The 25582-nt window shown below is 32.4% G+C and overlaps 1 protein-coding gene across 2 annotated transcripts in view; it reads right to left on the bottom strand.

Moving 5' to 3' along the window:
- The window catches only part of LOC129222711 (protein transport protein Sec23A-like), a 49105-nt gene extending 24130 nt beyond the window's left edge, over nucleotides 1–24975 (bottom strand). For both annotated transcript variants that reach the window (XM_054857243.1, XM_054857242.1), the window contains exons 1-6: nucleotides 24845–24975; nucleotides 15367–15596; nucleotides 5181–5238; nucleotides 1605–1691; nucleotides 1397–1474; nucleotides 902–1060 (exon numbers count right to left, since the gene is read on the bottom strand). In XM_054857243.1, the coding sequence (XP_054713218.1) occupies nucleotides 902–1060; nucleotides 1397–1474; nucleotides 1605–1691; nucleotides 5181–5238; nucleotides 15367–15596 (612 nt within the window). In that variant the 5' untranslated portion in view covers nucleotides 24845–24975. The remainder of the gene's footprint in view (nucleotides 1–901; nucleotides 1061–1396; nucleotides 1475–1604; nucleotides 1692–5180; nucleotides 5239–15366; nucleotides 15597–24844) is intronic.
- Between the last annotated feature and the right edge of the window lie 607 nt (nucleotides 24976–25582).

Genomic DNA, 25582 nt, shown 5'->3' on the forward strand with positions numbered 1-25582 from the left:
TCGTTAATTGACTTCTGGCTCAGTGTAAGAAATGACTATACCGTTTTGTCCAAAAAAGCAATTCGAATTTTATTACCATTTTGTACAACATATCTGTGCGAGAAAGGATTTTCCTCCTATACTTATCTCAAAGATAAATACCGAAGCAGATTGAATGCAGAGCCTGATTTAAGACTCAAACTGTCAGACATTGAACCAAACTTTCAGTTTCTTTGTTCCGTCAAACAGCCACAAATATCGCATTAAGGATTTTTTCCCCAATTTAAAGTATGCTTCAAAAAAATAGTTGGTTTATAAAACTTCTTGTTTATAATTTTTCTTGTAGATGTAGTTTTAACTTTTTATTAATGTTTGCACTTAATGATATTTTACAATTATATTTTTGTTTATTGCAATCAAATGCTGCAAAAAATGGAAAGCAAACATGCTGTTTTTTTATTGTTTCTTACATGTTACTAATTTCAACACCAGGGGGTTCGCGAACTTTTTTGCCTGTTCCAAGGGGTTCGCAAAGAGAAAAAGGTTGGGAACCGCTGGTATACACTATTAACTATTAAATATTCATATTTTTAGCTCAGTTTGATTTCTAAAATTATTAACTTAAGGAAGTATTAGTAATTTTAAAACATCTGAATTCGGTATATGACTAACTGCCATTATGAATACAAAATTACAATAATTAACCCATACAAAAATTGTATTTGCAGTAATCTTCCCACAAAACTAAAAATGAGTTTAATACAAGAATCGATTTTTGCTGAGCTAAGATGAAAAAGTTATCTTAATTTTTCCCGAAAAAGACAAAAAAAAAAAAAAAAAAAATGTTACCATAATTTTTAGATAAATACATGAAAGAAAAAGAATCTTCATCATTCAAAAAACGAAAAAAAAAATCATTTACCTGTATTTGCTTTCCACTCAAATCTTTGGTACCTCGGAAAACATAGCTTTTAGATATACCTTCACAACCCAGCTCATGAACTTGGACCATGCGTCCAAAAGTGATAAGGCCTATTAATGTATTAGGGGGCAGTAATGAAAGTGACATTTGTAAAGATTCCTAAAAAAATATTTAAAAACAAAAATAAATTATACAGAAATAATAAAGAAAAACACAATTAAAGTAGGAAAGGGCTCAAGAGTTGCAAACAGACATTTGATGCACGCACTCAATCAATCCTATTAAAAAGTAGTCTAAAAGTGTAAATTGCAATTAGATTTTTTATTTATTTATTTTTATTTCTGAAAAATATCTCCTTTACTGCTTTAAATTTTATGACTCATTAGCACATAAAAAAACTCTTCAAAAGAAAAAGGTTAGAAAATATTCTTTTATTTATTTATTTATTTTTCACTACATATAGAAAAACACACAAACAAGTAATTATTTACAAACCTTTAATTCAACTAATTCTTCCTCGTCAACACAAGTATCAACAACGTAAAGAAATATTGGTGGTAAACAAGGCTGTCTCTAAAAAGAAAATAAAGTAAAAACAACTATATTAAATGCATACCTTATAAACCAAAATAAAATCGTTAAACACATAACTAAAGCACACAATACTGAATTAAATAACAGATAGTGAAAATTATTCACTTACAGTAATAGTGTATTCTATGGTAGAAAACTGAGGTATGAGCTCTGCTGGCTGGTGATGTTCTGATATCGAAGCATACTGAGGTGGAAACTACAAGGACAAAAGCATTTTGTCATGAGCATAAGAATATACACGTGAAAGAGAAAGAAACATGAATTTGTAATAAGAAATAAATAAATATCTTTGTAATAAAATATAAAAGTTATGGTTAAAATGCTAATAAGCAAAAAAAAAAAAGCAACATATGTCTTGGAGTTGTACTAAATCCCTTTTTCAATGTTGTTAAAAAAATGTAAAAAAGTAGAGAGAGCTTGCTGCTGAAAAGATGTCCAACAATAGCAGTGAGGCGGAAAAATAATTTAAATAGTAAAAACAAGGATAATCCAAACAACCAATGAGAAAATTAAAAACCAATAAGCAATTCAAACAATGTTCTGAAGTTTTCTCATAGGTACAAAACTAAGCACAAAAGACTTAGATTGGTGGAAAGAAAACACCCAAAGCTAAAGCAGTTTCAGTAACCGTAAATGTATTAAATGAAGGAAAAACATCAGAAAATGAAGAACTCACAATTATTCAAAAAAAAAGAAACAGCAAAAAGAGATAAGAACAAAAAAGGTACCAGTTACACCACTAAAAACCTTACATGTTTAAAATAAAAGAACATAAAATACAAATAGGGAGTGAGAAGAAAGAAACATAAGGGGGGAAAAGGTAAAACTGAACTACTTATTAAAATCGAAGTCAAACAGGAGAAAAATATGGAATTGCTTTAATTTTGTCAACTAAGCTGAATAATTCCTCAGAGTATGAAAATATTCCTAAAAATCAAGACTTGATAAATAGGGCAGGAAAAGAGAACCATTTTTTTGTTGCTCAAGAATTGAATCTTAATCTTTACAATGCTTTTATACTGCTATTTTCATTGAGAAATAAATTGGTTTACAAAATCAACTAGTATGTTGTGGCCATCACGAAACTTTCTTCTATATTTTTATTTTTATTTTCTGATCCCTCCCCATGCTTGACGAGGAAGCAATATTCCCAACAAAAACAAAATTACACATGCAAAAACTTGACTACCATCCCAATGTCTGAATTATTTTAAAAGCAAAGCAAAGAGCGAAAATTGAAAGTTATTTTAAAAGCCTTGCTTGAATTAATTACAAATATTTTATTTGTTAACAAACATAAGATGGCAACAGTTAAAAATTTTAAATCATTGAGATAATATTTCCGATCATTTCCATTCAATTAAAATCACGAGAAATACGCAGACGACAATCTATTACGATTTATCTTTCTTATTGTTGCATTAATAAAGCTATTTTTATTCAAAAAAAAAATCAACACCTCTTGGAGCGATTGGCGTCAAAATTGAACCAATGCCTGTTTACATATGGATTCACATATATTCCAAATTTCAACCAGAACGCAGCATTACTTCTTGAGATAGGGCACTCACAATGGAAAAAAAGAACGGGCTATTGCGCTACCCCCTTTTTAGCTGTTGACACCAAAATAAAATCAGCTCTTATACCCACTAAGGACTACTTGCCGATAAATTTTTCTTTCATTCTGTTCATTATTTCTTGAGATACAGCAGTCACAATCGACGACAAAAAACGTTCTATAGCTCAACCCCCGTTTGAGTTATTGACACCAAAATTGAATCAGCACCTGTTCCTGTTAATGACAACATATGGACCAAATTTTGTCTGATTCCGCCAGTTACTTCCTGAGGAATAGCAAGCACGCGTAACTCAAAAAACGTCCCATTGCTCCACCCCCCTTGGAGGAATTCGCGCCAAAAACCAATGGGCACAAGTTCACATAGGGGCACATATGTGTACCAAATTTCGTTCGATTTCATGCGGTAGTTTTTGCTGTAGAGCGGCCACAAAAAACTGGTCACACACAGACGTGACACACACACATACACACACACATACATACACACATACATACACACACACATACACACACACAGACAGACAGACATTTTCCAAAAATAGTCGAAATGGACTCAGCACACCTCAAAACGTTCGAATCCGTCAAAATTCGAAATTCGAAAATTTGCACGAATCCAATACTTTCTTCTATGTATTAGATATAGAAGAAAGTAAAAATGCATATTGGCAAACTGAAAGAAAGGAGAATTCTGTAGGATTTGTATTCTACATTATGAATAATAGTTTGGGATCCCAATTTTGGCAATCCTAAAGACTCGAAGTCCAGTAATTTTTTTGCCTTACATTGATATATATATATATATATATATATATATATATATATATATATATATATATATATATATATATAAAATAAAGTCTTTAAAAATAAATAAATAAAATAAAAATTGCTTTAAAAACAAAAAATCACGTTTAAGCAAACAAAGCACAAGCCTAAAAAATAAAAAAATACATTGGTAACCTTTCTGACGCTGTGCTCAACTTCTGCCACATTTGCCTGTAAAACTGCTTATTAGTAAAGTAAGGAAAAACGTTAAAAAAGCACAAACGTTGTTTTTTCTTACTTTACTGTTCAGCACAAAGGTATTTATTTATCTTGTTTATTAGTATTTTGAGCAGATATTGGTGTGATTGAATAAGAGGGCGGCAAATGGCTTAGAGCAGAGATGTGTGCAGTACCTTAAATATGGGCCAGTTTTTTTTTTTTTTTTTAATTATCTCTCTTCAATACCACATGTCATGCATAATCTTAGCAAATTGCTGTAATTGTGAAGCAATCTTTTAACCAAAGGCGCCAATATGGGGGGGGGGGCAAGTGAGGGCTGAAGCTCCCCTTTTGAGATGTTTACTTCCTTGTTTTTAGTGCTTTTTTCTTTGCAAAAATGTAAAAATATTCCTTTTCTATCCATTAATGAATAAGTTATTAAAAATGTCAAATTTTAATATCTATATACTGAAATCGGTTTCATGGAGAAAATGTTCTGCTAAACCATTGGGAAAATTTCTGAGTCCCCCCCCCCCCTTTAGAATTTTGCATATGGGCGCCCATGCTTTTAACAACCGCATTTGGTGTCAGATACTTCTTTTTCTTTTCTCACTAATTCACAGTACTGAGCACATTGAGAGATAAAAAAAAGAAAAAACGAAGCTAGTTTTAAGTATAAATGAGATTTATGCACTGTATCAATTAGCCTATTATATGTATTTTGCATTTAATAAAAAATAGCATCTGAGGATCACATAGTATTTCCTTTTTTTTTGCATACCAAGTATGTTTTTATTAATATTGATTTTATTAAAGGGGGGGGGGGGGGTATTTAGCACAAAAGTTAGTAAAATTTTTGAAAACATGCTAAATATCACATAAGAGGAGTAGTTTTTGATATTTTTTGAGTCTGGGTTCAAAATCCAGAAAGGTCATGGTCCTGAGTGTTCTGAGTCTGAGGTCCCACACAATACATGAAAGGAGCAATAAGCCAAGTAGTTTCTTACAGCATACACTTTTGTGAAAAACACATTTTAAGAGATTTTAAGGGTTACAAAATATTCACAATTAAAATGTAACATATAAAATTATAAAAAACATTCATGATAGATTTATACATGCCTGATTTCGTTGGAAACAAAAATTGCAGACCCATAACTTTGCTCTGTAATCTACTTGGCTGAAAAATAAAATGAGTATTTTCACTTAAATAATCACATTAAAAACATTTGTTACACACAAAAACTTGCAAGAACACTAAATATCTAAACAAGTTAAGTGTGGGAGAGGAAAAGAATCATACGTAATCGCGCATAAAAATTCAACCGAATGATTTACGTATAATAGAGATGAACAATGAACTTTTTATGTTACCAACCATCAGGAACGTGCGACTTAGTTTAGTTAAAAAGGTAACTTAGTTTTAATCTAATAATATTGCACCATATTACTCGCATTAGCCCGCATGCCAGAAAAAAAGTGAGGTTAATCAGCAGACCAGAAAATTTGAGGTTCATCTTGCAACAAAGCAAAAGTGAATTTCCTTGCTCAGTTCCAATCACAAAGCAAACTATTGTTGGGGGGGGGGGGGGGGAGGGTAAACAATAAATCCCAAAAGTCATTTTTTCTTCAAAAACAAACCAATACATTTCAGGTCAATTAATGAATAAAATAACCACAGTTCTGAGAAACAGAAGTAAACCCTCTGTTTCAAGAATACACAAAAATTATGTGATTCATTGGCAGTATTTAATTGCAGTCAGATCGGCTACAGAATGACTTCCTGTTCTATTGAATTGTTCACATGTTTTCTATTTGTGCAAAGATCAACAATTTAGATTTTAAAGGAGAGAGAATTGGGAGAAAGATTTTACGGTTATACATTATTATGCAAAATGAGAATGACCAATATTGCTCACCCAAAAATTAACATAGCCAGAAAGGGGGAAAGATCATGAGTTTAATAAAAGCAAGTAAATTACTAACATATTAGTTCCATGGTCGTATTTAAGGGGTGGATTTTTAGAGTTTAAGCCCCATCCAAATTTTTTGAAAATTATCCCAAAACATGTTTTTAATACATGTTTTTTTTTCTGAAAAACTCATTATTGCCGTTTTATTTTTTCTTAATTTGTATTTTTTTTCCAAATTCATTTAAAAATGAAATTATTATTATTGATGAATTATACTAACTCAGTGCTTTCTCTGCAGTAGTAATTTTCATTGTATTATAGTTATTGTGAACAACATTTCTTACAAAACAGTACAGCGTTTTTCTTTAGATTTTGAATACAGCTACAAACACAGCAATCTTCTTTAAAATTGAAAAAGTGCCTAACTCTACATTTTATGTATTTTTAATATCAAAAGGCATGAAATTAAGAATATTACTTCAAATGGACACATACAAGTGCGCATATTTTTTTTTTTTTTTTAGTTTTTTAAAAAAAGATAACAGAGGTGAAGTAACATAATGATCACATCTTTTTTTACTTCCTTTTACAAAAAAGGAAGTATTGTATTCGCGAAAAAATTTTCACTCAAAAATCGGCCTTAATTTCCATTTTTCTCACCCTTGAATGAATGTTGAGTTTTTTTTCAACCCGACCACACGTGGATATATGCCTAGGAAACTACAGACACCCGAAATATCCATTTTGACGACCCCCGAATTAATTACAACGAATTTTCTCGTGATGTTCGTATGTACCTCGCATAACTCAAAAACAGTATGTCCTAGAAAGTCGAAATTTAGTACGTAGGCTCATGTGGGGCCTAGTTGTGCACCTTCCCTTTTGGTTGCATTCGGATGTTCCTAAGGGGGTCTTTTGCCCCTTTTTGGGGGGAAATCATTGTTAATTTCGATATAAATTGAAGTGGTGTTATGATTTGTCGGACACTTGGCGATATATCGGCAATCTTTTGGTCGCCAAATTTTGCCGCCACCTTGCTGACAAATTTGGCGATTTTTTTTTCTTTTTTTTAAAAAATGGTTTTAATTTGTCCACTGTTGGTGATATTTAGCAGAGTAAACAATTGAATCGCATTAAAATTGCCAATAATGGGGAAATGACAATAAATTGGAGTAAAAGGAAGTCATGTGATCAGGGTTCATACTCTATTTGGATAAAAAAAATTCCATGACTTTTCCAGGACTTTATCATGACTTCATGAAAATTTTCATGACCTTGTTACATGAAGAGAATAGTACTATTTAATATTAAACTTGCCCTTTTTTTTGGAGATGAGCATTAGCAAAACTTCTATGTGAATGCCACTACCTGATTGAAAAAATATCAGTGTACACCTAAAAAACTGAATAATTCTTACCTGTTTTCATCATATAAGTTTAAGTTAAGTAAAACTACAGTGAATGATGCTTAAATGTCGACTATTTTTTTTATAAACAGGCAGAATGATAATGATTGGGGAAAAAGGTTGAATGAAACATAGTTTTATTAAACTAAGGTTCAATAAATTTGCTTCAAAAGTTGCCTTTTAGTGTCAACTTGACAATTTTTTTTCTTTAAAATAAAGCCACATTCTTTAGTAAATTCATGTTTCTTAAGCAGATATTTATTTTTAAAAAAATATTAAAAAAAAAATTCATAGTAAATAAATCTTTTGATTTAAATGTACTTGTTTACTGATTTGTATATTTTAAAATGCATATAAATTAATAGGTTCAGAAATTCAAGAACATGTTTGAATAATGACACTGAACGTACCAGTGGGTTGCATGGATTAGTTTTCCGGGTCGTATTTTGGGCACTACTGTTTTTGAGCATTAGAATTTCCCTATTTCTATGTTTTATCGCATGACTAAAGATTGTCCAAAATCTTCAACAAATTGAGATAAACTCTGATAAATTTTAAAATAAAGATTTAGGAGTGATGGAAACGAACTGGAATGCAATGTTTTTTGAGATATTTCATTTTTCTAGTTTAAATAGCTTTCATGGTGCAATTAGTGATGTAAAATACCCGGGTATTTATTTTTAGGGGTAAAAACCCAAAATGGGTATTTATCCGGTTATTTATTTCAAAAATTTATATTTAACTAAAATACTTTTCTGTATGTATTCCACTATGTATATCTATATATATAAAAATCTCGTGTCACGATGTTTGTTCGGGGTAAACTCCGAAACTACTAAAGCGATTTTAATCAAATCTCACAACTATATGTAATTTGGCACAGCTTAAAAGATAGGCTACTTTTTATTATTTTTTATTGCAAATTAAATGCTAATTATGCAATTATCGTGTGTATTAATTGTTTAGTTGTATGAATTCTTAATAGATGGCGCTCTAGGTTAATTCATCCTCAAAACATTTTATTCTTAAGTTAATTAAAATGTACAAAAGATAATATGTTACGGATATCGATAGTTATCAATTGTATCGGCGTAGAAACGAGGAGGATGGTGGCCACACTTTCCAATGTAAATGTTAAATTCTGCAAATCAAGTTGAAATTGATAAGCGGCGGGTAGTTGCATTCTCACCACTGCTTTTAAAAACGTATTGGGCTTATATCAATGTCGAGTTTTGCAGCTCCGCGTAATCCGTCAAGGTCTTTTGCAACGGTTATGAAGGTCCTTATTAGGTCGCATTTGACGGACGAAAACGACGAAATAACACGATGAGGAGATATATAAGCAACAACGAAGCTATCTGGCAGAATTTAGTTTCTCCATATACGTAAAAGGCCCTTCTGGCCGGCGTCTTTCAGGTCGAAAACGATCAACGAGTATATTTTACGAAAGATATTTTGTACGAAGAACACTTAAACCACCAAAAACGACGTTTTTTTTTTTTTTTTTTTTTTTAACCGTGTGTTAAACCCTAATGTGTTCGGCCGATTCTCAGAAATAAAACTATTTACCAGTGTTCCACGCTTTTTTATATGCACTGTAAAAAAAAATCACACGAAATGTCAGTAATTTTTTCCTTTTGGGATCATAAAATGTCAGGATTGTATAGGTCCTTAACAATTTCCTTTGAAAATCAAGTATCTGCGTCAAAACGTTTCTTGAATTTCTACAAAAGTCATAAAGGCAGACTTATCACTGTTGCGTAAAATATATTTAATTCCCAGTTTAAAGACTAACTGAGTGTATTTATTAAGTGTATCGAATTCATTTTGGCTACGTTCAGCCTATATTAAGCTTCCAATGATAGTGAATGATCCTCTGAATTCCGTAGCATTGTTGGTTTTTGGACTCATGGTTCTTGACTGCAATTATGCTTGCAGTAATACTTTTGGAGCATTCTTGGAAAAGCAGGAATGTGTCAAGCTTTTGTATTACACATACCTAAGTTTTCTCTGAAGGTCCAGATACATAACTGGCTTTTAGCAAGGGAGATTAATGAATTCTTCAGGAAGATTTCTGGATAATTTCAAGAAGGTAAATGAATTTTAGCGATGAATTGACTTCACTGCCATCGTATTGGCCCCTCCAGATTGACGTAATTCAGTTTCACTTGCTTCCCAATGGGGGCAAGTGAATCTCAGGATTCCGTAACTTTCCAAAAGTAACAAGCAAGTAGAATTCTTTGTGCATGCTTTCAAGTCCTTCTTAGCAGTGGCTATACTTGCGATAATAATTTTGGCACTTTCTTGGTGAGTCGAAAAATGTGCCAAGCTATTACTTTTGATCTTACTTCGGTTCTCTCTCAAGGTTTCAGTGAAATGATTGTTTTGAATCAGAGAGGTTTCTGAATTCTTCAGTAAGACTTCAGGATAATTTTAGGAATGTGTCTGACTTTTAGTGGAAAACGTTCCTATTTTTTGCAAGATAAGTTACTGGCAGAAATTGTGCGTATTTGCTGCTCATTATTTTTCAGAACGTTTATTAATTTTTTTTGTGTAGTGTTGAATAAAATCAGAAAACCATGGAAGCCATGTAAACAAAGAACACAATATTATCTATCTCGAGCCAAATTAAAGTCAAGACATTTGTACCAAAACTTCAACTGTGCAACAAAATAAAACTGTGCATCCAAAACAAAGTGAATATGTTTTTTTGCTTTTGTTTTCGGAAAACATTCCTGTACAGACAGGAATATTGGCGGACCGTTAGTGGTCGAGAGTTTAATACATATCACGATGCATGTCGCGAATTGTAATTATTGGTGGCACACAACACACAATCATTGGAAGTTGATACTTTCTAATGCAGGTTTGAAATAACGAGAAACAGTATTCGTCAACTGTTTAAAATAATTTTGACGACAAACTTTTCCAACTCAATCATAATTTCTGTGGGGACACTATATAAATTTTACGCTTGAAGATGTACTCCATAGAGTTAAACAAGCACACCGATGTCCAAATCTAGATTTTACTCCAGAAATGTATAGTGAAGTCTTAGTATTGATTGAAGATTTATGCATCTCAATTTCAAATTCGTTATTTAGCCATTAAGGTGTGCTATCACCTGATCGATTGGTCACCGATTTAGTTAACACTGATATGCAACAAGAAAAAACAGTGCAATGACGCTGTCTTAGCTACAATTGTTGAGAATAATGAGCCATTGCTGACAGCTGAAAAAAATAATTCATAACCAGATTGTGCTGATCGTTGATGCTGAACAAGGCTACACAACAATGATAACAAAGCCGTAAACATTTCAATTGAATTTTTAAATTATCTGAATACACCAGGAATGCCACTACATGATTCCTAGTTGAAAACTGGTTCACCAATTATTCTTTTTAAACACACCTAGACTATGCAACGGTACACGTTTATTCATCAAAAGTGAACAATTTTGACAGGAAAGTTTAAAAGAAAAATTTTCGTGTTGCTAAGTAATCCATTAATACGTCATAATTTTCAAACACATTTGAAAGACTTCATTTTCCGATTCGTTTAGCTTTTGAAAAGACCATAAATAGATTTCAAGAACAAGCAATGTCTTCTTTCGGTTTGGACTAGAAACATAAATATTTCTCTTATGGGCAACCATATATCGCCTGCTCACACCTGGAAAGTTATCATACTTTTCGTATTAGCAAAAGACTGATTAAGCTAGAACATTGTGCACAACTTAGTGCTTAGACAGTTTTCAGTTTTCAAATAATAGAAACAATAGTTCGAAGTCAATGTTATCTACTTCATTGAAAAAATTTAATTTTTATATGTTTTTTATTTAGTTAGTGTATTTTGTAAAGAAGTTATTGATTACAAACTATAGAGAAAGCTGAGGTGAATAAAATGTAGTGCAGAATCTAAAAGTGTATGTTGGTTCATGCTTAATTTCTAAATTCCGATATTTTGCAAAAAGATTTAATATTTACTATCACTTTCAAATATTTTTTTTTAAAACCAATGTCATTCTTGCAAAATTTACTAAGCTTAAATATAGTGCATTTACAGTTGAGAATTTAGTTAGTACTTACTAAATTTAATATGTACTTACTTCAGCCTAACACGCCCATTATCAATCTCATATGTTTTAAAATCGGCTGCACTAGTTAAAGTTTTATTAAAAGTATTAATTTGATTCTATCAAAATAGTAAATAAACGATTATTTTAATTCAACTACTTTGCCACAGCAACGCGTGGCTGGGTCCGCTAGTATATATATATATATATATATATATATATATAACCAACCATAGACAAAACAATAAATTTTTGCCCAAAAATTGTATTTTGATCACATATTTAAAGAATTATTATGTAAAACAACTTAGCAATCTAATATGATATTCACATTAAATGTGTTGGATATGCTTAATCAATGTTGATAACCAAGTTTCAGATATAAAAAGCCATTCTACAAAAGGTAAAAGCTTAACTGGTTACAAAAAAAAAGCAAACATCAATTTTTTAAGGTCCTAGTCTTTTATAACCCAGTAAAATGTCCCTCCATGACATCAAAATGTAACAAAATGTCGCTATTTATTATTACTATTTATTTACGTATATCTTTTGCAGAAATTTCCTCCAAACCTAGTTCAAGTGTTCAGGCCTATTCTGCATCTCATATATATATATATATATAATTATTAAAACTTGAAGTATAATATTCTACATTTAGATAGCGTAAATGCAGCTTAAGTGTTAAATGTATACCACATACATTATACAATTTAATATCACACTCGTAAGTCGTAGGTAGCACCGTGGCAAGTGTACTAAACAACAACAAGAAACCTAAAAGAATATTAACAATGTAAATTGAAAACCATGTAAATAGGAAAAGTTGAACAGTATGAACATTAAAAAAAATTAATGGAATGGACAGTAACTGCTACGTTTTCAAAGAGCTGGAGCAGTTGGCATATTATAATAATTTGCAGGTTTCTATAGAGGTCGGTACCGCACAAGTCAACTAGTAATTACATTTTTATCAAATTCTCAAGAATTTGCTTGCTTATTTCGACTGCATGGTAATCTTTGTATTGGTCGACATTATACGAGTATATATTAGAAAAGGGGACAAGTTTTTTGATAATGCTGAGATGTACTATCCAACCCCCTGGGGGGCTGGATAATTTCTCAGTTTATTCTTCCAAACATCCCTAATGCTTCCTTTTTTTTTCACTTTGGATATGACTTACCAAGATTAAGATCTTGAAATCCTGAAATTAATCGATTTACTTATACTTCTCCAATTACGACATTGAAAAGAAAGATTCTTTGGTTTACACGAAATGCTTCTTTTATAATTTCATCAAGAAAATGAAAAATAATAAAAAAATTATAATATATACAGTAAAAAATATTATAAATTGTGTAATGCATATGTATATATCAGTTTTACCAATTATTTCATATTTAGATTTAGAAAAAAAAAAGTTATCATTCATTTTTTGCATTTTCTTGTAAAATACCCAGTTTTTGGGTATTTACCCAGGCCTTGGGTAAATACCCAAAAAATATTTACTTACCCGCTGGGTATTTACCCGATCCACATCACTAGGTGCAATACTAAATCACTCAAGATTTCTAATATTCTTTTTAGCTACTGTTACTTTTTTCCAGAACATTTTTCCATGACTGAAAATAAATTTCCATGACTTAGATTGAAAATTTCAATTTTCCATGACTTTTCCAGGTCTGAAATATGCTTATTTTCTTTCCATGACTTTCCAGGATTTCCATGACCCGTACGAACCCTGTGTGATGCACACATCAGCTCGTTTCTTTTCATTTAATAGATATGTCACTTTTTATATTTTCTCATATATTAATGTCCTTAAAGTAACATCCTCTCATTCAAACAACTTACTCTAATGAAAAGAAGTAGAATATACGTATAAAATAGAAATTTTATTGAGCATGTAGATTGCCCGATAATTGCGTTGGTAAAAACCTCTCCAAAACATAAGTCTGGTTATGCCCTGCTTAGTTTCTGAATCTTATTATGCAATAAAAATAACATAGGTAATATGGAAAGAAAATAAGCTGCATGAAATTATTTCAATTTCTTTAAACTAATTTATGCTTATTTCACACAAACAATTTTACAGCTGGCAACATTTAAAAACTGTATGGCAACAATCAGGCAATGATAGTATTTGCTGCCATGACTTCTATCTAAGCAATAGGGCTGGGCGATGTATGAATTTCTACATTGTGATGCATGGCGAACCTTACATCGGGATGTAGCTATGCATGACGATGTAAGGTTTTCTTAAAATATTCTTTTTTAACCTTGTTTTACAAAATGTATTTAAGGTATAAAAATTATATATCATGGCAGATACAAATTTAGATTTCAGCACCAGAAAGAAATTCATTATATCATAAAGCAGTGCTAAAAGCGTAAGTTAGTAAAAAATATGGAAGACAAGTTTTGAGATTACAATTAGCCTGTTTTTTCAATGCAAAAAAAAGTAAATGGATGCAAAGTCATGCATTCCATTCAAAAGCTCACACATTCTTGCTTAAAAAAAGGTTCCTAATCATCACTAGCGGGAGAGGAGGGCCGCACCGGATGACACACTCAAACAGGATTTCATAGTTTATAAAAAATATAAATACTTTAACTCTGAAAATGTCCACCAATATATCGTAAATTATATTTAACCTAACAGATTTAACAAAGTAGTGCAGGGGGAGGGGGGTAGTTACATATACATCATCTAGGACAAATTTTGCATAAAATGGATTCACAGTTTCTATTTGTCTTTAAAGCTTTTGTTGTGCCAAAAAAAAAAAAAAAAAGAGCTAGTTACTTCTAAAATTATGTAAAATTCATATTTGCACAAAAAATTCATGAACTTATTTTCGGTGGTGGGGGGTGGGAGGTGACACTACGAGTTACTAACTCGAGTGACATCTGTGCTAGGAACTCCACTTTTTGTAACACCAAAATACAAGTTGCATTTTTTGTTGCTATTTTGCTTTTTAGATTTTGCTTATTTACTTGGCAAGTGACTAGATGATAAACTTACTAGTTCATCAACATACATTTCGTCTATAATTAACACAGGGTTGTATACAGGGCAGGGGGGGGGGGGGGAGGTCTTAGGGTCTCCCCCTTGAAAAGTTTCTTGTGACATTTAAATGTTTGTTTTGTTTTTTTAATTTCCAAAAAATATTGTTCCAAAACTCAAATGTCTTTCATATGTATATTAATTGCATAAAATGCTTTCATAATAGATAACCCGATGTCTTGAACATTAGCACAAATAGCGCAAATCTCCGCAGGCAAGTTTTTAAACCCTCCCCGAAATTATTTTCTGGTTACAGCCCTGAACTAACAACACAAGTGCAATTCTTACATGCTTTGGATTGATACACTGTTAACCAACATTAGTGTGAAAAAATTAGAGATTAAAACGACAGCAACCCTGGACCAATGTCTGTACATCGGAGCAGTATTGGTGAATCGGTTTAGAGAAAAATTCTAAACCAGTTTAATGATGTAGGATGCACACCGATTTTTGGCAATGCATCGCTCAGCCCTACTAAGAAAGGGTAAAAGTAAACAAATTGCCAAGTGTCTCTAATCGAAAGTAGCGTTTTGAAATTGTTAAATCTAAAAAGCCAAAACTTAGCCAGTTTTATTATTAGCATAAGGACTTATAAGCTTTCACTTGTTTAAAACCATAATGACATAAGCAAAAACTATAGAACTATAAGAAAAAAAGTAAGTCTGTGTACAAACATGTGTGTTTGCAAGCAAATATTACAATATATCTTCCCTCTTTTTTTTTTTTTTTTTGCCCATATCAGTTAAAGTCACTTCTCTGATCTTTCACTTTAAGTCAGCCTCTAGTCACTTATAGATGTATGAGACATGATGACACAGATACAATTAACGATTACACAGATTTTACTTACCATAGAGGATTTAACACTGCACGGCAGGTTTGTCTACTGCAGACTACTGGTTCATACTGAATGAAAGGAAGATCTGGTCGTTCCTTCAGTGGAGTATATAAACAAGCTAATGGTACCACAAGCCTGGTAGCCTCTAATCTGCTAGAAGGCCACACGTTCCAAGTAAAACGAATGCCATCCCTATCTTCATTTTGCTGGATGAAATCTTGATATGTTTGATAAGTAGCCATCTGAAAAATGGCCTTCAATGAAGCAACTTTTTTTAAATAGTAACAAATGCAACAAATTAATGAGACTTATGAAAGTCAACCTATGTTCTTGACTACGAGAGAGAATAATCATTTTTTTAAATGCTAACAAGGATACTGCCGACGCACTATAGCGTGTAAAAAATGAGAGATGCGTAAAAAGAGCCGAGTTTTTGAACATAACGTGTTTCAAAGGACACGCTATTTTCCCTCCTGCTTTTTATTTTTTAAAATTCGCTCAAATCAATTGCCATTATTTGAGGGGGGGGGGGGGTAGGGAAACGCTTTTTAAACTACTTTTAAAGAATGATATTAAAATTAAACTATAAGTATTAGACATGAAAAGTTATTGCTTTAGTATTGATGTAATAATATTCTAATGCAGCGTTTCTCAAATTGTGTTCCGCGGAACCCCAGGGTTCCATGGAGCTCTGTCAGGGGTTCCATGAGATTTGTATATTTTCTTTTCACACATTTAAAATTTGTCCCATAAAAAATCGACAAAAGCAACGCCTTTACAAAAATACATTTACTCTCACTTTTAAACCTTCTTACTCATCTGGAATAGCAACTATGCAAACAATTTTTATTTCTCGCCTAAAACAACACGAATTTTCGACTATCAAAAATGGTGCCTTTAAGGTTTTAACTTCGAAATTTTTTCCAGATCAATCCCAAAATGCCTATTTCTCACCTAATGTCTCCAAAGATAACATTAAATTGGGTTTTAAAATCTTCAATTTTGAAAAAGTTTCGGAAGAAGCTATTGATTCCCTAATATCGCCAAAAATAGTTGAAAAATGTCTTCAATGTTGAACAAATTTCATGAAAGCACCCCCAATCCCTCTTCTACAACATTACCAAATACTGCCATAAATTGCGATTGTTGACTGTGGTGGCCTGATCGGTAAGGCATCAGTCTTGTGACCGGAGGACCCCAAGTTCGACCTAGCCGGTCGAAGATCCACCATCTTCATTAATAGTGACTGGGGGACATTAAATATGCTCGTGGTCTAAGTCCTCCAAGTGAAAAGATACCTCTGGGGGTGCTGAACCAGGGATTGCTCGGTTACTGGTCTCATTCCAAAAAATCAGAGCTGTCTTAAGGGTTCCGTTTAACTATTTAAGTCACAAATAGCAGCAGGTACGGGGGACTCTGGAGTGAAAAGTGAAAAATATCTTTGGCAGCACTTGAAAGGACAATTTAAGCATTTAATGAGTGATGACCAATTTAAGGAGCAGTACTGATCATGAGGGTCTAAATGGTTTAGTTCTGTCTAAGGCCCTTACACATACAGCGATTTTAGTTCTGTCTGAGGGAACACACAGTGACATCAAAAACTCTGATTTGTAAATAAAAAAATAAGAGATATTTTAAAGTTTTTAATTTTAAGGTTTAAAAACTTTTTTTACATAAATTTAAGTGAATTATTAACACTTTTGTAGGTAAATAAAATCAGTATTTCTTTTCCTAATTAAGAAGATATTTTAATCATATAACTCATGCATAAATTCTAAGGTTATTTATCCCTTTTAAAAATTCTGAGTACTTCACAGAATCACAAATAATAGTAGTGTACTGGTATTTTACAATAAGAAATAATAATTAGCAATCATCAATAATTAAAATAATCTATTATTATGTGTATTTAATTAGCGATTTAATGGTAAATAGTTGATGTAATAGCCTCTTTGAGGTTAGAATCTGGGTATTCTCCAAAACAGAATACTGGCTATGCCACTGCAAACTATTGAAACACCAGGGGTTCCACGAAAAAAGTGAGCATTCAAATTCAAAAGGGTTCCACTAATCAAAGAAATTAGGAAACGCTGTTCTAATGGCTCTAAAATTTATAAATGTTCCATTGAATTCTTCATATGCATGCAAATATTTATTAAGAGATTTACTTATTTGAGTAGACAGAGGTCGATCCAGGTTTTATTTTTTGGGTCCCCATTTTGTGAAAAGGCAAAATATTTTTGTGAAATTTCGTTATTTTTGTGAAAAAGCAAAATATTTTTGTGAATTTTCTTTATTTTTGTAAAAAGGACCTTCTCGTGATTTTTTCTTGGAAAAGATTATATTAAAGCATTTTTAGCTGTCGTATCGTTATGGAAAAGCCCTAGACAGGTTTCAGGGGTGATTGCAAGTTCTTGAAGAATACCTGAAAGCTGTCAAGAGAAAATGCGCTGGGGGAGGGGGGAAGTAAGACCCTTAACATTTTATTCGTAATTTGACACATACATTACATTTATTGCTTTTTACAAATATACATATGCAAGGCACACTTTCTTAAGGTGAAAGTCTCACAACAGATTTCCTGTTTGCCCCTCTCAAACACTTTAAGAGCAATGAAAATTGCACATGCTGCTGAACGTAATGATAACTCCTAATAAATACAATATGAACAGACTCAAAGACATCACATATTTCTTAACACAGAAGTGAAATACTCATTAAAGATTCCATGTATGTGTTTGAAAAACTTAAAAGTAATTAAAACCCAAAATACTGCACCAGCATTCAGCGTTTAATTTTTTGATTTTTGACGTTCTTACAGAGTAGGTATTTTGTTTAAAACTTTGCAATTTAATGATGTTAATAAATATATAAGAAATTTTATTTGTTTGCCTCTTAACAAGGTACACAGTAAACATCAAAAATGCGAAACATTCGTTTACCATGGCCGATGTAAGGAAATTAAGATTTTCAAAACAAATAAAAATATAAAAGCAGCATGTAAAATAATTTTGTTTTAAGTAAAGTTATTTTAGAATTGGATTTTGAAACTCAACACAAATTAATACTAAATATATATTGCGTAATCAAAGTAAAATTTAAGATTTTCCTGAAAACAAGCTACCAATCACAAGTGTCCCTCTCCCGTCCCCCCTCTGACGCTCTCAAGCAAAAACACCTCACGCAGCAAGCAAAAAGATAAGATGGGGGAAGGTGGAAGAGGCTCCCGCGTAGATGCGCACACATATGCGGTTAAAAAATATTGTGAAAAGGCTGCCTTTTTATAAATTTTTGTGAAGGGGCTGCTTTTACGACGCGGAATTTTGTGAATGGGGCCGCTTTTGCCACGCGGAATTTTGTGAAGGGGCTGCAAAGCGGCCCCAATTTGGCGCTGGATCGACCCCTGGTAGACAATATAATCCCTTTTATGGTTTACTTGAAATTAAGAAAAAAGGATAAAAAATACAACAGGGACCTATGATTGGGCAGTTCTCAAAAGGTGGGAACAAAAAAGTTAACTTTGAGCAATTTCAAAAATTTTCAAATTTAATATCAATTTCACTTTTATTCTATAGTATGCATACCTAGAACACAATATATGAACATGAAAAGACAGCAGGTATTTGTAAAAATTGTTAATTAGCAAATTAAATCACCAGTCTGTAGGTAACAGATTTTGGACATTGTTGTCCTGTAGGTAACGGATTTTGGACATCATCATAATGTAAGTTCCACCATTTTTGACAGTTGTTAATCTTATCTTTTACTTTTCCAATGAAAATTTTATTTACTACTTTTTGAATTTTGCAATTTTATAATAAAGAGTATATTAATGAAGTACTTGGATGGCAATATACATACTACTCTTTACATAAGTACCTGGACGACCGAGCCTCGCTCGGCTTTAAAAGAATTATTTTTTTGTCAACTTGTGTTTAAGGTACAATATTTTTTCAAATATACTTGAAAAGCTTCATGTTAACGAAATATTAAGCACTCGACCTTCTTATAACATTAAAATACCAAACAAAGAAGATTCTGAATGTAATTAAATCAACATTTTGCTTTAAACTATCTGTTACATTTATTTCCACTATACAATTTTCTTGTAAGTAATTAAAATATTTTGACCTTGGAGAAAGTTTTGCTATGGTGAAATCGGTTTTTAACCGAATACTTCCTTTTACACAATGATGCGTTTCACGATTTTATCCCAATCGAGATTTTGTTTTTGAATAAGTACTTTTGGTGTAGTTGGTCTTTTTACGCCAGAAAATGCTACATACAGCATGATATCCATCCAAACTGATGATCCACAAAACATTCCAACAAATGATAACAACTGTCTTAACAAAACATAAACAGTCTCAAGACATACTTTCTTCGAAATAAAATTTAGATGCGCACTTTAAAAAACATGTTGCACTATTTGAAGTGTAAAAAGAAAATAAATAAATAAAATAAAATAGGACGGTCAAGCAATAGTTTCACTTAAAAAAGAAAAAGCGGAACTGATGTGATATACCCCACCCTTGGCGACTTTTTCCTGTTGGCGCCAAGAAAGCGTCGCCAAGAAAACGATGTATGACGACATTTGTCATACATCGTTCTTAGCAATGCTTTTTTAGCGCCAACAGGAAAAAATCAGATAAAAAAACATGATCAAAGCACTTCAGAACACAATATATATAAAAACAACATAAAAGCACAACAAAAAACATCACGAATATATGCTTCAAAAATGTACAGGGCCGGGGTTTTTTGTAAACATATTAAAATACAATGAAATAAATTATTGTATTAATTACAAGTCGAAATTAATGCATTAATTTTTTTTTCATCATTTCTCCGGGATACGAGCCCTCGGTCTCATAGTACTTTCGTAATGAGACCTCGGCTCGCCGGCCCTGCCTCGGTCTCATTACGAAAGTACTATGAGACCTCTGGCTCGCCAGGACCTTGCTCCGCTCGGTCCGTTATCCCTCCAACTGTTAATATACATTACAGTCGGAGTATGGTCACAGTTATGTATATTTTCATGACACCCAAGGGTCGCTCCTTCCGTTCAGTGTACAATAATGACACAGTTTTAAGTGTGAAATATGCACCATTATTGTGCAGATTTATTAATAAAATTCAGCATTTTTAAGAGTACAACCGATAGAACTTTCAATTGTTAACATAAAATTCAGTACCTAAAGGAGGCACGTTAATAGAATGTCTAAATAATTCGTGGCATCGATAAGAATTAACTTTTAGAACAAAATAACCGTACTATTTCTGTAAAATTAATTTACATACAGTAAAAATAAAGTTAAAAACTACAAGAACCATTCAAGGATTTGTAAAAACAAAGAATTTTGGAAGTGAGAGGTTTTTTTTGAATTCTAAAATAAAGAACTTACCTTTTTATATGGTATAAATATTCACACTCAGTCTAAAACAATACATCATATGACAATGGCACGTTACAGATACACACCACGTTGGAGTTAACTTTTAATTAACCTTCAAATTTGAAGAAACTAGCATTTTCTAATGTTTTTACTTCAAAACACAACTACTGAATTTAAACTAACACAAAATAAGCATTCCTGTAAGGTATATTGCACGAAACAACACCACGTATCTCTCCTGCGTGAAACCCAAACAACCCAAGTAAACAAGTTTGAACAGATCTGTAAGATTGCCTTCGGGTTGCTAAACACAGGTTAGTTTGGCCAGGGATGCCATGCATAAAAAATTATCGCCTCATTGGCGAGAAAAATATTTTAATTTTGTGCAAAAAAATCGAATGTCGCCAAATGGGGGGGTATATCACATCTGTACCGAAAAAGCCTTATATCGACTTACATAATGCTTTTGAATTTGTTTTCAGCCAAGTGTGTTTGAAATTAGCCAAAGTGGCCAATATATGCCAAGCCTGGCAACCCTAAGCAAGATTAAAATTTTAAAGCGAGTAGAGATAAACTTTCATTGTTATGGTTGCAAATCATCTGCCTGATGCGTCAATTCAGTTTACTTCAAGGCTTAACTTAATTAGACTTTATATTAAAAAACTGTTTTATTGTAAAAAAATTGCGTTTTTACTGAAAAAACACTGACGTAGATGAACTTAGAATGCAAAGCTACAATTAAATACAAAATTTCATCCAAATCGTTAGAGCTGTTTTCGAGATACGAAATATATACATACCCACAAGAATTGCTTGTTTAAAGATATAAGATAAAGCTTTGGAATGATTTTGAAGAAGTTGATGAAAAGCTTCATGGAAATAACTATACAAACAATTCTAAAATAATAAAAGCAGGGGGGAAAAATGCTAGCGCAGGTGATAAAGTCGCCAAAACTGGTGCAGCTGACGCTTAACTACATATGTCAAACTGGAATTCCCCTCTGGTAACCTTTAGTTTATCGCATACTGTGTTGTCGCCAACAGAGGTTTGCTTGATGATTTTAGCGCAAAATGGCTTTCGTTACGATCATAACCAGCCATGTTTTTACTGTAATTTATGTATTGTTCAATGTGTAACGTATTAATTATGTAAAATACCAATGGATTAAAGATAACATTATAATAAACTTTTTTATTGAGGTTAGAAGACAGTGGATTAGCAAAAATTATGAATAAACGAACAGAATTATCGGCGTCAAGATTGTAACGCCATTTGGACATCTCACATGTATGTTTAAGAAAAATTATTTTTCTTCAAAGATACTGCATAAAAGCTTATGAAAACACTTTTAAACAATTAAAAATTGATTCTGAGGATCAATAAATACCTTCAAAACGACAACATCATATACTTAGTTCTCAAATAATAGCATTGTAAAGATCGTAACTTTTGGACATGCATCAAATTTCAAACTTACATTTTTCTAAAATTGTTTACAAAGTAAATAATCTGTCTTTACTTTTGTTATTTGTGTAAAATTTTAACAAAAAATCATTCAGTGTAAGATTCATACCTTTATTTTTTTTATTTTTTTTGAAACGTATGGAAATAATTTTTAAAAATTTTTTTAAATGGTACATTTGCTCAGTTAACATTTGGTATGTCCAAAATTGTGCCTTTTAGCAAAGAAAATATTTTTTTAAGGGCATTTTTTCCATAATTTATGTCAATTCTTGTCTCTATACAGTATTAAAATTTAACTCAAAAATTTTAGAGTTAATTAAAATAAAAGTTATTTGGTGTTGAAGCTTCAAAGTTGAGGTCTGTATTTGCTCCCACCTTTTGAGAACTACCCGATTAAAAATGAATCTACTTTTGAAAAGCATGAGCCTTTGGGACCTGGTTTCATAAGTCGTCAGCGGTACCCCTGGTTAACGGTTTTTTAAATTCAATGAATGTTTTTTCATTTTGTAATACACATTGGCTCATCAAATATTTTAACAGATAGCTTCTACAACTCAGTATTATTTCCATTTGAGCAAAGGGGTGGATAGCTTTAAAAGGGCCATTGATCTTCATTGGAGACTAATAAACTGACTAGGATTAGCGTAGCTCAGCCCAGAGCCTATTGCTGGTCATCACATTTATATTTTTATAGATTAGACCCTCGTTTTATGCAGAGGTTACGTTCCACGTAAATGCCGTGTAAATCGAAACTGCGTAAATTGAGATCTAATTCTATGGGTTTGGTTCCGTACATAACAAAATACTTCATTCTAGTGATGACTAATTGTACAATAAGTTTAATGTGTACTTATATCGACTTTTATGCACAACATGCACAAAGAAAACATTAATTAATTTCGTGTCCTGTTTATAAAGAGGAGCTGGCTAGGATAGTCTATCAACAGTCATTAAGAATTTTTCTCTGTAATTCTTTGCAGAGCATTAACGCATCCATGATCAATTGCGTCATTTCCATGATAGAATCTTCCTTCACTAACAAATCAGAAAGATCATTTCTATTGTATAAGAATGGCTCAAAATTTTCTATGTGAACGTTTTTGGTTGTGGCCTCCTCTTTGGTTTTGGCCTCCTTTGTCACCCCTAAAAGCTCTTCTTCCAGTGAGTTCTGAACTGTGTGAGTTTAATAACTTGATTTCTGGAAAGGGCTCTGAAAACAATCGCATAAAATGTCTCCAGTGGCCCAAGTTATATTATTAGCAGGCCAAAATGCAGTGTTTTATGCGTAATCTGCAATCTTTAGGAGTTCAGATTTTGAAAGGGGGAAGAATTTTATCTGCTTGCATTGCTGCATACAAGTAAAATAAAATAAAGGTGTCTATTCTTAAATCGCGTATAATCGAAACCGCACGAGGGTCTACTGTATTTGTATTTCTTCTCACTAGTCAACTGTTTTTACAGAAATGACAATGGTAATAGTGAAATACACCGCCAGCTCAGTCATTTCCAGTCGAGGACTGTAGTTTCGTGCTTATTAGCACTCATCAGCCCGGCATAGGAAAGTGACTGAGCTGGAGATAGAAAACCTCTTAAGGAAGCCAAGAGTGCGAAACTTTATTAGCTACCAGTTTGTTTCGCACTCTTGGCTTCCTTAAGAGGTTTTCCATCTCCAGCTCAGTCAGTTTCCTATGCCGGGCTGATGAGTGCTAATAAGCACGAAACTACAGTCCTCGGCTGGAAATGGCTGAGCTGGCGGTGTATTTCACGTATTTCTGCTTTAGCCCTGGCTAATGGGCGGTAATTTACTGAATAAATGGTAATATTACATTTAGTAACACCATATAAACAACTAAACATGAGGAATTTTCAAATAAATAAATAAAAAATCAGAATTATACATTTTCATTAAAAAATGTTTGACTGTTAATGAACAAAGTTGTATTACTAAGTTTTTTTTAATTTTAAAAAAGCAATTTAACAGGCTTTCAAAAAACATGATGTTGTTCTGGGAAGTACAGAATGAAGGTTTGGTTTTATAAGCATCACTGTTTCATTTAAGGGAAAAGCGTTGTAATATTCACAAGAGTAACAAATTGCTTTATCAAAAACATATACTTCCAAATTTGGCTGGAAATATCTGTGTATAATACATCTGTTCTAAATACTTTTGAAATTCTTACATAAGTTACAATCTTTTCAATAAACTTCAAAAATAGTTGTAAGAAATTAATGTAAAAAAAATCCGTAAGTTAAAAAGTGCAGTCGATATTTAAAGATACGCATGAATCACTGAACTCATTTGTATGAAGTTTCGTTCACGAAAAAGCTCAAAAAACAGGCACGGTCGACAAAAATTGAACTAAAATGACTATTCATTTTTTTTTTTTTTTTGGAATGTCACTGCAAAAGGGTACAACACGAATGGAAAATAATTCAGTTAAGAAAAAAAAAAGATTCCCAAGCTCTATTTTAAGGAGCTCGATTTATACTATTTGGTTTCGGAACATACTTTTAAAGGGTAACTCAAAAAATATAACAGTACTATTGGGCGAAAGACACCCATGAAAAGTGTTACATGAAAAAAACCATGATTAACATCGTTCGAAGAGAAATATAGTGAAGTTGATACCTGTTTTGCACTTATAACATCAGTATTTGTTCATGAAATTTACATTAAATATCTTTATACCACCGGAACAGATGATCTCGGCCACGTCTCTTAAGGAAACGTCAACATTGGGATCCACTGGACTGTCAAAGTGACAGTTGTAGTGTTTCGGAAGAGCTCACAGAAATGATGTGGCTTAGCTCTATTGACGTTTTCAGCAGTGACGTCACGGGATAGCCAGAAACACGTGACGTCAGCACACGTTGCTATGCGTTAAAAGACGTATAAAGCTTCGGTGAAAGTAAAACGTGTTAGATGTCTTTTGACGATCATGCTCTAGATGTGTTATGAATGCATTGAAATTCTTTAACTGTGCATTTTTGCTCAATTGTCTGACAAGTTGTGAATCGCAACAAAAAAAAAAAAATCTTTTGTTTTAAGCAGAGTTTTCGAACTACAATTTTTGGGAGGAGAGAATTCCTAATTTACCCGAACGCAATACCAAATGTTACTGAATCATAAAATAGGAGCATCGATGAACAGTCGATGGGAACATCGATAGGAGCAGTCTGGCCTCTGCCAGCCCATCGACTTGCGGGCCGATGCAAGGGCGCCCATATGCAAAATTTTAAGAGGGGGGTGGAGCTCAAAAATTTCTCCCATGGATTAGCAGAATATTTTCCCCATAGAAACCGATTTCAGTAGAGACATTAAAGTTTGACATTTTTAATAACTTATTCATTAATGGCTGGAAAAGAA

Source organism: Uloborus diversus, chromosome 5, assembly GCF_026930045.1.
Source record: "Uloborus diversus isolate 005 chromosome 5, Udiv.v.3.1, whole genome shotgun sequence".
NCBI classification, from domain to species: Eukaryota; Metazoa; Arthropoda; class Arachnida; order Araneae; family Uloboridae; genus Uloborus; species Uloborus diversus.